Raw genomic sequence first — 13,109 nt, forward strand, 5'->3', positions numbered from 1 at the left:
GAAGAGGAAAGCGTTAATGTTTGCAATCGATTAAAGAAGTCCTTCCGTATCAATTCGAGCCATCTGGACTCCAATGTAGCGCCCAGAAAATGCACAAGACGGTGCACAAGCTCCATTGGAAATGATAATATTAATAATAATAATAATACATTTAATTTCTAAGTGCCTTTCAAAACTTTCAAGGACACTTTACAGTCACTGGATTTTTTTTTTTTTTTTTTTTTTTTTTTTGTGCAGGTGAGCAGCAGCAGCCATTCACACCAGCGTTCACTCTACCCGGAAGTAACACAGCAGCAAAGTTATGAAAGGAAATGGGCTGATTTGTCTGCTAGGAATTTGTGTAAACTTACACCTTCTTTATGCGTGTTACCGCAATTGGCTACGACACACAACGATTCACCATCGCGTTATGTATGTAGTTTTCCTTCTAATTTCACGATCAACACGGTGTTTTCAGATGAAAAAAAGTACTCAAAATGCATTGTGTGTCACTTTCTCTGTCAGGGGCGTCACTTAGGGGATCGTCATCAACTCGAAAACAAGACTTCCTGAATATTCAGCGCAAGTCTTAAAACGTAACATATATATGCGGTGAAATCTTTGTCAAATGCGCTCAGTAGAAGTCATTTGAAGTGATTTTACAAATTATGGACGCAACTTGTCCGGAGTTGTGTTGGTTGTCCTTGAAGGCCCAGAGGCCACATCCCGTCCGCCACGTCACTTTATGTGGCCCACGTGAGCAAATCATGTGTGACAATTTTCATGATCCTTGCTGAAATCTGTAACAAAATGTCAACTTGTCATGGCTAATAAATAACGTTAAGGTTTTTCATCGACCCTCCAAGAGAAGTTGTAACTCTAAAGCTGCCCGGAACAAAAACTGAGTTTGACACCTCAGCTTTGCGTTGAGGAAAAATGTTTTGCACCGTCAGCGCTATCATCTTTCCTGATTTCTTCCTCGCTTTTTACTTTGGTGGGAAATCACATCCAATTTTTGTCACATTTGGTTTAGCATAGGTCAAGCGTTGTAGTTCTACGATCCCTGTTCCCTTTTTAAAAAGTCTCCTAAATAAATGCGTCGGTATGAAAATAAGTTTTAAAAACAACAAAAATAGCATCAACCGAAAATGATCTCACAACAGAACAGCCGCAGTTACAAGGTGAACAAAAAAGCTGTGCTTGTGGGGGAGCGCTTTTGGAACGAGCATACTAATTTCAGTTTTAATAAGCATAAATCATCATTGGATTGGAAGGAAGAATAACAACAAATACAGCTTACGAACGCTTTAGCTAACAAACGTTTCGCCTTACAAACATTACATTCGTGAGAATATAATCTTGGCATGCAAACTATTTTTCGGGAAACAAACGGAAGCCACACAGTGATGTGTCGTTCGCGAACGAGCCGGTTCTCTTCGTGGTAGAGGAAGAAGGGGACACACGCAGCAGCACACAAGCAGCAATGAGCGATGGAAGGGTTTACAGAAACTGAAACACACACACGAAAGGGAGACGACAGAGCCTGAAATGAAAAAAAAAACAAGTGAAAAAAAAGTGAAATAATGACAAAATGTATAGAAAACAGTGAAATTTGGACTTGTTTCAACTTCATTGATAGTTCAAAGGCAGAGTGTAGACTTCTTTTCCTTTCGGCTTTTCCGTTCAGGGGTCGCCACAGCGAATCAATATCCTCCATCTATCCCGGTTTTGTGCATCCTCTTCTCTCACACCAGCTACTTTCATGTCCTCTTTCACCACATAAACCTTCTCTTCGGTCTTCCTCTCGGTCTCCTGCCTGGCAGTTCAAGATTCAGCATCCTTCTCCCGATATAGTCGTTCTCTCTCCTCTGTACATGTCCAAACCTTCTCAGTCTGGCCTCTCTGACTTTCTCTCCAAAGCCTCTAATATGAGTTGTCCCTCTAATGTACTCATTCCTGATCCTATCCAACCTGGTCACTCCCAAAGAAAACCTCAACATCTTCAGCTCTGTTACCTCCAGCTCTGCTTCCTGTCTTTTCTTCAGTGGCCCTGACTCCAGTCCAAACATCATGGCTGGTCTGACCACTGTTTTATACACTTTTCCTTTCATCCTAGCTGAAACCCTTCTATCACACATCACACCTGACATTTTTCTCCAGCCGCTCCAGCCTGCCTGGCCACACTTCTTCACCTCTTTTCCACACTCTCCATTGCTCTGGACAGTTGACCCCAAGTACTTAAAATCCTCCACCTTCTTTATCTCTTCTCCCTGTAGCATCACGCTTGCACTTGGATCCCTCTCTTTCACACACATATATTCCGTCTTGCTGCGACTGATCTTCATTCCTCTCCTTTCCAGGGCATATCTCCACACCTCTTGTTTCACCGCCACCTGTTCCCTGTTCTCGCTACAGATCACAATGTCATCTGCAAACATCATGGTCCAAGGAGATTCTTGTCTAATATCGTCTGTCAGCCTGTCCATCACCATAGCAAACAAGAAGGGGCTTAGAGCTGACCCTTGGTGGAGTCCCACCTCCACCTTGAATTCCTCAGTCATACCGACAGCACACCTCACGACTGTCTTACAGTCATGATACATGTCTTGTACCGCTCTAACATACTTTTCCGTCACTCCAGACTTCCTCATGCAATACCACAGCTCTTCTCTGGGCACCCTGTCGTACGCTTTCTCCAGATCTACAAAGTCACAATGCAATTACTTCTGACCTTCTCTGTACTTCTCTATTAGCATTCTTAAAGCAAACACTGCATCTGTCGTACTCTTTTTTTTTTTGGCATGAAGATGTACTGCTGCTCACAAATGTTCGCTTCTGCTCTTAGTCTAGCTTCAACTACTCTTTCCCAGAGTTTCATTGTATGGCTCATCAACTTTATTCCTCTGGAGTTAGTACAACTCTGCACATCTCCTTTTTTCTTAAAAATGGGCACGAGTACACTTCGTCTCCATTCTTCAGGCATCTGCTCACCATCTAAAATCTTGTTGAATAACCCAGTCAGGAACACCACCGCCACCTCTCCAAGACATTTCCATACCTCCATTGGTAAATCATCAGGCCCGAGTGCCTTTCCCCCCTTCATCCTCTTCAGCGCCCTCCTCACTTCATCCTTGCTAATGTTTGCTACATCTTGGTCCACAACAGTCACGTCTTCTACTCTTTGTTACTTCTCATTTTCCTCATTCATCAATTCTTCAAAGTACCCTTTCCGTCTTGCCATCACACTACTGGCACCTGTTAATACATTGCCATCTCTATCCTTAATCACCCGAACCTTCTGCAGGTCGTTACCATCTTTGTCTCTCTGTCTCGCAAGCCTGTAAAGATCAGTCTCGCCTTCCTTGCTGTCCAGCCGAGCATACAAGTCATCATAGGCCTCTTGTTTGGCCTTTGCCACCTTTACTTTAACTGTGCACTGCATCTCCTGGTACTGCTGTCAACTCTCGTCCGTCCTCTCAGTGTCCCACCTCTTCTTTGCAAACCTCTTTTTCTGTATACACTCCTGCACCTCCCCATTCCACCACCGAGTCTCCTTATCTACCTTTCTTCCACTCGATACACCAAGTACTTTCCGACCTGTGTCTCTGATTATGTTCGCTGTAGTTTGCCAGTCATCTGGAAGGACCTCTCTCCCACCCAGTGCTTGTCTTACCTCCTTCCTTAATGTCATGCAACACTCTTCCTTTTTCAACTTCCACCATTTTGTCCTCACTTCAGCCTTTGGATTCTTCATCTTCCTCAATGCCAGCGTCATCCTACACACCACCAACCTATTCTGTCTGGCTACACTCTCACCAACCACTACTTTGTAGTCTACCTGTGTACTTCTGCCTCCACTCTTGTAGGTCACCCTATGTTCCTCTCTCTTCTGAAAGAAAGTATTCACAATAGCCATTTCCATTCTCAGCAAAGTCAACCACCATCTGTCCTTCAGCGTTCCTCATCTGGAGTCCAAACCTGCCCATCACCTCCTCATGATCTTTGTTTTCCTGCCCCAACATGTTCATTGAATTACAACCCTCTCACTTCTCGGGATGTTCTGTATGACTTCATCAAAGTCCAACCAAAATTTCTCCTTCTCCGCCAGCTCACATCCTACTTGTGGGGCATACCCACAAACAACATTTTACATCACGCCTTCAATTTCTAGCTTCAGACTCATCATTCTATCTGATACTCTTTTTACTTCTAAGACATTCCTAACAAACTCCTCTTTTAAGATAATCCCAACTCCATTTCTCTTTTTGTCTTCACCACGATAGAACAACTTAAACCCTGACCCTAAGCTTCTCGCCTTGCTCCCTTTTCACCTGGTCTCCTGGACACACAGTATTTCTACCTTCCTTCTCTGCATCATGTCAACCAGCTCTCTACCTTTACCTGTCATTGTCCCTACATTCAGAGTTCCTACTCTTAGTTCTATACTCTTGGCGTTCCATTTCTCTCTTTTCCTCCGGGCACACCTCCCTCCTCTCCTTCTTCGACCAACAGTAGTCAATTTTCCACTGGCACCCTGAAGGTCAACAGTACCAATGGCGGCCGATCCGGTATGGGATTCAGAGGTTTGATTTGCATATTTGTTTTGGCAATTTTTTTTTACGTCGGATGCCCTTCCTGATACAACCCTCTGTATTTATCCGGGCTTGGGACCGGCACAACAAGACACTGGCTTGTGCCCCCTTGTGGCTACATTACTGACTAGACTAGACTGACTAGACTGCGATATTAAAATATCCCATCAATCAGGCTCTACAAATAACCCGCACAAGCCATCTGTACAATTTGAAGAGAACATACAAGCAAAGGAACCAGTTATTAATGAAGTTTCTAGTGTGTCTTACTGCATCTGTTGCTGTTACAAAATCACAACTTCTAAGATGTACAACCCAGTGCTCCTTGAGACACTATGCAAAAAGCTATCCATTCCATCAAGCCTTCAGCAACCATCACAATGGTAAAATAAACAACTTTATTATACCGTACAGTTTATTTCTTTAATTACAATACCATGACACATTTATTACACATAAAATATGGTATATTCTGTGTAGTTTTAAGGCTTATTGTCAGAGATATTCGATCGGACACTGTGGATGAAGGCTCGGACCCAGAAAGATTGTTTTTACAGCCGGCATTCATAACAGATGCCTGAATTTTACAGCCCTCCGCCGAGCTATTTATTCAGAGTATATACAAATTTAAGTGATACATTAGTAAAACATAGTTTTCTTGATTAGAATACCACGCCCCTGGAACGTTCTGAGTGCGAACAGCTCTAAGTAATAAAACATTGTCTTTTCCATGAACTGATGAATTTGTAACCTAGCTAATGAGCTCTTCCTGTGAAGTAGTTTTAAGTCGTAAATTACTTTGGTGATAAAGGAGTATCCCAAGTCCTAAATTATGTCCAAGGCCAGATCTCCTAGATGAAGATGACAGTTTAACTTGCTCTGTCTGTTGACCTGATTGACCTCAGGTTGTCTGTGCTTCAATTGTGTATTCGAGTCACACATGTTGACTAGGCATATAACAGCATGACACTTTAAAATATGATAACTTCTTATTCCCTATCATTTATTTAGTTGAAAATTATGTTTTATTGGGACCTGCGAATGGATCATTCTCATTTTACTGGTTTCCTATAGGAAATTAATATTTGGAACACACTTTTCACATTATACACACTTTCTGGGAACCAATTCAGTTCGTAAGCTGTCATGACAAATCATTTGAACCAACCAGGATTGTAGTTTGATCCATAAAATCTCTTTCAAATGGATTTTCCCTCCAGCTTTATAAATAAGGAAGGCTTCTGACACATAAAGTACGTAAAGGTAACACTTGTTCTGTCTTTCTCAGTCGGCGGGCATTGGAAGGTGGTGGCATCATCCAGGGAGCTCCTTTGCTTGGGCCTGTACTTATTTTCTACTTCACTAAACTGATGTTATTTACACAATTTCGATCTGGGCAGCTGAAGGGGTGGTGGGGGGCAACAAGACACTGTGATTTCTCACAGGGACTCCAAATAAATGAAAACATTAGTAGGCCGGTGCATGACCTGCGCGCATACTAACACGAGCAGATGAATCGCAGTGGTGGGATCTCGGCGCAGAAACGGCAGAGGCCCCTTCCTGCCCATGCGCCGTTTGGCTTTGATGCTTGTCGTGGAGGTAATCAATTTTCTCTCTGCCCCCTTTGGAAAGCCGCCCCCCACACCTCCCTCTCCCTTTGCCAACCGTCGAGAGAAGTTTGTTGATGCGTGGAGAGCAAAAGAGGAAACAAGAAACGAAAATGAACAACCGAAACGGAAGATGAATGGAGAAATGGCGATGCCGCTTTACGAAATAATTCTAACCGTGGATCAAAATTTGCCGATTGTTATCAATTGAAGAAAGTGAAAATGAATCCATCAATCAAGAAATCTATCAGCCTTCTACTCTGTTCCGCCACCATGTTTTGTGAAGATTGCTGGATGACCAATAGTTTTTGTAAATTTCGCCTTCAAAACAAACCAACCAACTAGGAAAATAAAAATATAAAATTATTTGATTGACGCGTTCGGCACGATGAGTGAATTACAGTGGTACCTCCGTTTATGTATCCCTTGGCTTACGAACCTTTCGTTTTACGAACATTAAATTTATGAACATTTTACCTTGGCATACGAACTATTTTCGGTTAAAGCCACATGATTGGTCAAGAACGCAGAAGTGAGGGGAGGTGGTTTCAACATTAAAGAGACAGGCAGACGACAGTGAGAGAGTTTCAACTTTGAAGGCAGAGTGTAGACTGCAAGGTTAAAATATCCCATCAATCAGGCTCCACAAACAACCCGCACAAGCCATCTGTACACTTGATGCAAAGAACACAATTGATGAGGAACAAGGTAAAATTATCGCAGAGAAAGCACCTACAAGGGATCATTCCTCAAGATGGTGAAAGAAGAAGGCTACGTTCTGCATCAAGTGTTTAATGCTGATGAAACCGCCCCCTCCATTCCATCAAGCCATCAACGACCATCACAAAGGTCAAGAAAACGACTTTATTATACTGTACAGTTTATTTCTTTAATTATAATACCATAGCATCGTTATTATTTATAAAATAAGGTATGTTTTGTGTAGTTTTAAGGTTTAAAAGATTAGAAAGTAGAAAATTATGTTTTATGGGGACCTATGAACGGATTATTCTCATTTTAATGGTTTCCGATGGGAAATTAAAGTTAGGGATACAGACTTTACACACTCTGTATGGGAACCAATTAAGTTCGTAAGCCAAGGTATCACTGTATTGGTTTTACTTTATTTGAATGTTATGGTGCCGATGACCATTTTATATTTGAGTTACTTCCGGGTTGAGTGAACAGTGGTGCGTCAAGCTGCTGCTGATCACCTGCAGAAAAAAAGTTCTTATTCTGTGACTGTAAAGTGTCCATGGGAATTTTGAAAGGTGTTCATGAATAAAATTTATTATTATTATGTTATGCGGCGAGCCAGCAAGCAGGTGGAAAGATGATAAACGTTCACTCAGCCCGAACCAGGAAGGATATTTTGAGTTTTCTTTATTTGCAGTCGCAATGGATGTCGGTTTTCGGCAGACCACAGATAACACTGCTCTCCAGGCTGTCCTTTCTCCCTCTTCTTCCTGCTCGAAGTGACTGGCTCAGTCTGGTTTTAAAGGTGCTTCACCTGAGCTTCTGGCCAATCAGGTCCCAGCAGCAATTGGCCAATCCCAGGTGGTTGCAATCACCTTCTCAGAGACAATTAGCGGTTGCCCGACTCTACTACTCCCATCCAAAATGCGGAAAACACGAAATTATTTAACATTTCTTTTGGCATCATGGCATATTATTATTATTATTATTATTATTATTATTATTATTATTATTACTATTATTATAAAGGAGCATCAGCGCCGATGCGTATATGGAACTGTCGCCGCTTGGAATTGAAGCGGATTTATGTGGGACAGGAGATGTAAGACAATCTCTTTTCGTCAAAGAAATGCGATAGCTTCGTGTTGGCTTTCAACATTCAGCTTGTAGTATATGTCCCTGATCCACTGCTGAAAAGGAGGCTTTGATCCTCTCTTTCATCTAGAACTGCTTCATGTCACAAAGAGGTACAGCAAGTGCTGAACAATGAATGACTTGTCTTTGTGTTGTCACATTTGTGATTTACTTTTTTTTGTTTGCTTTCTTTCCTCTTCCTTTCATAACCTTGCTGCTTTGTTACTTCTGGGTAGAGTGAACGCTGGCGCGAATGGCTGCCGCTGCTCACCCGCACAAAAAAATCCCTTGACTCTAAAGTGTCCTCGAGAGTTTGAATGGCGCTTAGAAATTAAATGTATTATTATTACTATTATCACTATTATTACTACTTTCATTATTCTTATTATTAATTTTTAATATTATTTCTTAGTATTATTTATTATTATTACCGTGTTGTGCCACGAGGGGGCACGCGAAGCTCAGTGTTTCTTGGCGTTATGCTTCTGGACGCCCTCATCTCTAGCCCCGTAAACCGGCGTTGAATTTGTTTGGAAACGGCGCCATTTGAAACGGCAGATTAGCTATTAGGGCCTTTATTTGGCATCGTGGCGATCCTGCACTGTGGCTCACAGTGAAATTGATAGTCTGAGGCACCTTCAGCGCCAGTTCATTGACTTTTCCCACAATCCAGTTGGCAAAAACAGTGTTGGCAAGCACAGTGTTCATAATAATAATAGCACTATTATTATTATTATTAATAATAATAATAATACAGTAAAGTCTCGTTATATGGATATTCTCGGGAGTCAGAAAAAATGTAGATATAACCGTACTATCGATATATCCGTCCTGCGTCGAACTGCATTAAAGGGGGTGGGGGGGCAATACGTAAATGGGGGATCTTTGATATGGCATGTGATTTTATCATTGGGTTCATGCATTGCGTATCGAGCATGCTTTTTGTACAGTAGTGAAGTGAAAAATAAACTTATGCATAAAATAAAAACGTCTTTACACTGTTTTAATGACTATTTTCTTTCAAAAATGCAAAATCCTCACATTCTATACACACGAAACCACGAACGCCAGCATGTACAAACATATGAAAAACAGTGATTGTTGCAAGCGATAAAGATATCTGAGTACAACACAATTAAATACATGTATGGAAAACGAAAACATTTACATTACTTAAGTTGATGAAGTATTCTGCGGCACGTCGAACTCTTTCGCGATGGAGTATTTGGTCCTTGTTGGATTCTCATCGACAGCCACTATTGCCTTGTACTTCGTTCCGAGGTCACAATTCTTACGTTTCCCCATGGTTTAAATTGGTGTTGAACAACAGTACTGTATATAAGCTCTGCTACGCCTTTTTTATTGTGCTCGCGTATGACAGTTCAAAACACTGAAGCTGGTAGAAAATGGCGTCTGCTACACTGCGCAAGGCACGGGAGCTGGTCACGTGACCAGTCACCAGTGACCAGTCCCGTGACCAAGCCACGTGACCAACGGCGCCCGATACAGATTTCGATAATGGTGGTACTGTATAGAAACCCCTAAGCAAATATCGATTCACCTTAAGTATCTTTTGTATCGATATAAACATAGCAAAATAGCCGGCGGGAGATGAAAAAGAGCACCGTAGTAACCGGATTATCGTAATAACCATGAATCGTACTAAATGGAACTAATTCTACATAAAATGACTAGAAATGTGCATGGGAAATTAAAATAGTATCGTAATAAGCAGTATTATCAATATAACCGATATCGATATAACGAGACTTTACTGTAATAATAATAATAACAACAACAATACATTACATTTTAAGCGCCTTTCAAAGCTCTCAAGGACACAGTCACAGACAAGCATAGGTACTATAATAAATAAAATACAATCACAAATAGAATGCAATAAATAAAATACAATTATAAATAGAAACAAGAGAGAGAGCTACACAGAAAATGCAATTTTAAACATGTTAGTTTTGAGATGGGATTTGAAGGTGGGAAGAGAATCAATTGTTGGGAGGAAGTGAGTTCCAGAGTTTGGGGGCAGAGCAGCTGAAGGCTCTGTCACCCATCGTGCTGAGACGGGCACACAGAGGTGGAGGGAGGAAGAGGATCTGAGGGAATGAGAGGGAATACAAATTTAAAGAAGGTCAGATAGGTATGGGGGGCAAGGTTATGGATAGCTTTAAATGTATAAAGAATAATTTTAAAGTTGATTCCATATTTGACCGGGAGCCAGTGGAGCTCTTGGAGGACGGGGGTGATGTGGTGAAAGGATGCGGTTCTGGTGATGATCCGGGCTGAAGAATTCTGGACAAGTTGAAGTTTGTGGAGAAGTTTCTGAGGGACACCAAAGAGAAGTGAATTGCAATAGTCAATCAGGGAGGTGACAAAACTATGAACGAGGATTGCAGTGGTGTGAGGGGTGAGAGACGGGCGAAGACGATTGATATTGCGTAGGTGGAAGTACGCAGATCAGGTTAGTTCTTGGCCAGATTCCCATTACAGGGAGATGGGGACAAAAAAAACAAGAAAACTTTCAGTTGGTCCCCCAGGCAGTGATTGGCGAGATGAACCGATTGTTTGTAGGCAGTGTCACACTTTTGCCGCACGTCCGCGAAATACCTTGTGAGAGACGTCGCCCAACTTCTATTAAAATCCACTGAGGGACAGAAACGCTGTTTTGCATGTACGGTTGAAATTCAAAATATTGGAAATCTTTGACAGGAACAAGCGCTTTTGGATTTCTGGTTTGACCCGTTTTGCACTGGTGCGAACGGGATACACCCTTTGTAAATTGCCGCTGCCTTCAACGTTCAAGTCGTTTCAATATCTGTGGGTTGATTAGAGTCTCTGTCGACGCACTTTGCTCAACTTGCGCTCAGCGATCCATGCTGGGTTTTTTTTTTTTTTTTGCTTCTGAAGAACGACGGCTGGTCAATTGGGCACAAACAGTCAAATCATGAGTCTCAGCCAAAGCTTCAATGGTGTGATTGAGGCCTTGTGTTTCAATGTGTTCATCAGGTTCTATCGCCTTTAACAGTGTCTGAAACTCATGACAAAAAGTTAGCGGACACCAGGGCAGACAACTCTGAAAAGTTGCCTGCCCCATTTTTCACAACTTGAAACACAATAAGACGACTAATCGCAAAAAAAATGTTGCAAAGTATTAAGGATTGGTTTTATTAAGGATGTACCTACCACAAATGCTCCCTTTCTTAATTTATCGTAAATATCCCTTGGTGATGGTTTTGCTCCTGTTCGTCATTTTGCACACATTGCGTCATCTGCTACAAGCCACGTGAACTTCTGTTTCCACCATGCTTTTAATGTGCGTTCAATTTCTAGCACCTTTCAAAACTCTCAAGTACACTTTATAGTCACGGGATAATGTACGTTTAGGTTTTGTAGTGTCATAAATTTTGTTAGCTTCTTTTGAAGCTTTCTTCTGGCGCTGAGGTTCTGTTCACCTGGCTTATAGCAGTTTGCTTTGTGTTTGCTTTATTGAATAAAGCAAACGTTTGATTTGAGTTTTTTTTTTTTTCTTGAAGAAGTTGTCGGCCTCCCGAGCTGAGATGTTTTGAAAGTTGTACGCCTAACGTAAAAGTTGTACGCCCTGGGCCTCCGGGCAGACGTTATTTCAAACACTGGTAGACCATAATCAGGACAATAGAATCAATCTGTGTAGGCTCAGGGAATGGTCCTCTGCTCCCCCCAACCTTAGGGGAGGGACCTATCATAGAGGTCCGGCACCGCCACCTCTGGACAGTAGGGATATATATATATCGGGCCAGAGCTACCAGCAAATTTTAGTTAGCTGACGAAGCCTCTTGGATAAGAAGCAAAACGTCCGACACCTTCAAAGAAGTACAGATGACGGCTAAAGAAACCTGTTCATTGATGGACCACTCCTGTACGACTGAGAGCTTACACAGACGTTCTATCGCCTTTGATCATGAATGGATTCACAAATATCCACATCCGAAGATCTCAACCCCCAGGCGAGCAAAGGGAAAAAAACAGATGGAGGCCAAATGGGTAATATTTCTTTCACTCCTTTGTGGTGTTTTCAGGTGAGACCAAAAGTGTCACCAACACAGCGTACGCATTCTCCAATCTTTTCCCCATGATTGACGGCATCACTATTCGCCAGCATACTGTTTGGAACGCTCCCCCCGCCTCTTCTCCTTATTTTAATGAGATCTCCCGTCACCTGGTTTGCTGCACAACAAGTCCTAGTTTGTCGTGAGTCAGATTAGTTGGGCAGGGGGTGGGGGGTGGATTTGTGTGGAGGAAGTAGCCTGGAGGCCATTTGATCGGCTTGATGTGCAGCCTTTGGCATTGGAGACTGTCAGGTGGAATTCTTGGCCAAGGAGCCCACGCAGTCAAACACGTTTGAGTTTATACACCTGGACGGGCTCCCGTGAGTGATTGCCAATCGCTGAAGGCTCAACGCAGCTCACAGAAGCGCCCCTCGATCATTCTGTTGCGAAGCATGAGCAGGATAAATTTGCTTCTGCAGAAAGCATGCACTTTTTTTCAGATGCCTTGAGTAATTATAATAATAATACATGAGCAGAAGGAGAAAGACATTCCTTAACCTACAGTGCTATCGACATATTTTATTTTCATTTCCTTTTATCGAGCATCTTCGTCTTTATTAAAAGACAACCGACACCTCCGGATAAGTTGCGTCCATAATTTGTAAAATCACTTCAAATGACTTCTACTGAGCGCATTTGACAAAAATTCCACCGCATATAGCTATATTTTACGTTTTAAGACTCCCACTGAATATTCAAGAGGTCTTGTTTTCGAGTTGATGACGATGCCCTAAGTGACGTCACGGAGGGACCGCCCCTGACCGAGAAAGCGACACACAATGCATTTTGGGTACTTTATTTCATCTGAAAACACCATGTTGATGGTGAAATTAGAAGGAAAACACAAATAATGTGATGGTGAATCGTTGTGTGTTGCACCAAGACTACTATTTGATACTATTTGACACAAATTCTCAGCATACAAATCAGCCCATTCCAACGGAGCGTGTGCGCCATCTTATGCGTTTTCTGGGCGCTATATTGGAGTCCAGAGAGCTCGA

The 13,109-nt window shown here is 42.2% G+C and overlaps 1 protein-coding gene across 7 annotated transcripts in view; it reads left to right on the forward strand.

Moving 5' to 3' along the window:
- Positions 1-13,109, forward strand: part of slc25a26 (solute carrier family 25 member 26) — a 40,784-nt gene that overhangs the window by 7,530 nt on the left and 20,145 nt on the right. For 2 of the 7 annotated variants that reach the window (XR_016116604.1, XM_089009952.1), the window contains exon 6: positions 238-340. The exons of 2 other annotated variants lie outside the window; for them this stretch is intronic. Coding sequence is in view for 4 of the 5 variants with exons in the window: in XM_089009952.1 (XP_088866078.1) it covers positions 238-340 (103 nt within the window). In the remaining variant the exon portion in view is untranslated. Of the gene's footprint in view, positions 1-237; positions 1,858-7,571; positions 7,890-13,109 lie in introns of those variants that run through there. 3 more of the 7 variants (XM_089009955.1, XM_089009954.1, XM_089009953.1) reach the window with 3 other exon arrangements.

This window comes from Hippocampus bargibanti, linkage group LG12 (genome assembly GCF_051943395.1).
Source record: "Hippocampus bargibanti isolate YZ-2025 linkage group LG12, ASM5194339v1, whole genome shotgun sequence".
In the NCBI taxonomy this organism is placed as follows: domain Eukaryota; kingdom Metazoa; phylum Chordata; class Actinopteri; order Syngnathiformes; family Syngnathidae; genus Hippocampus; species Hippocampus bargibanti.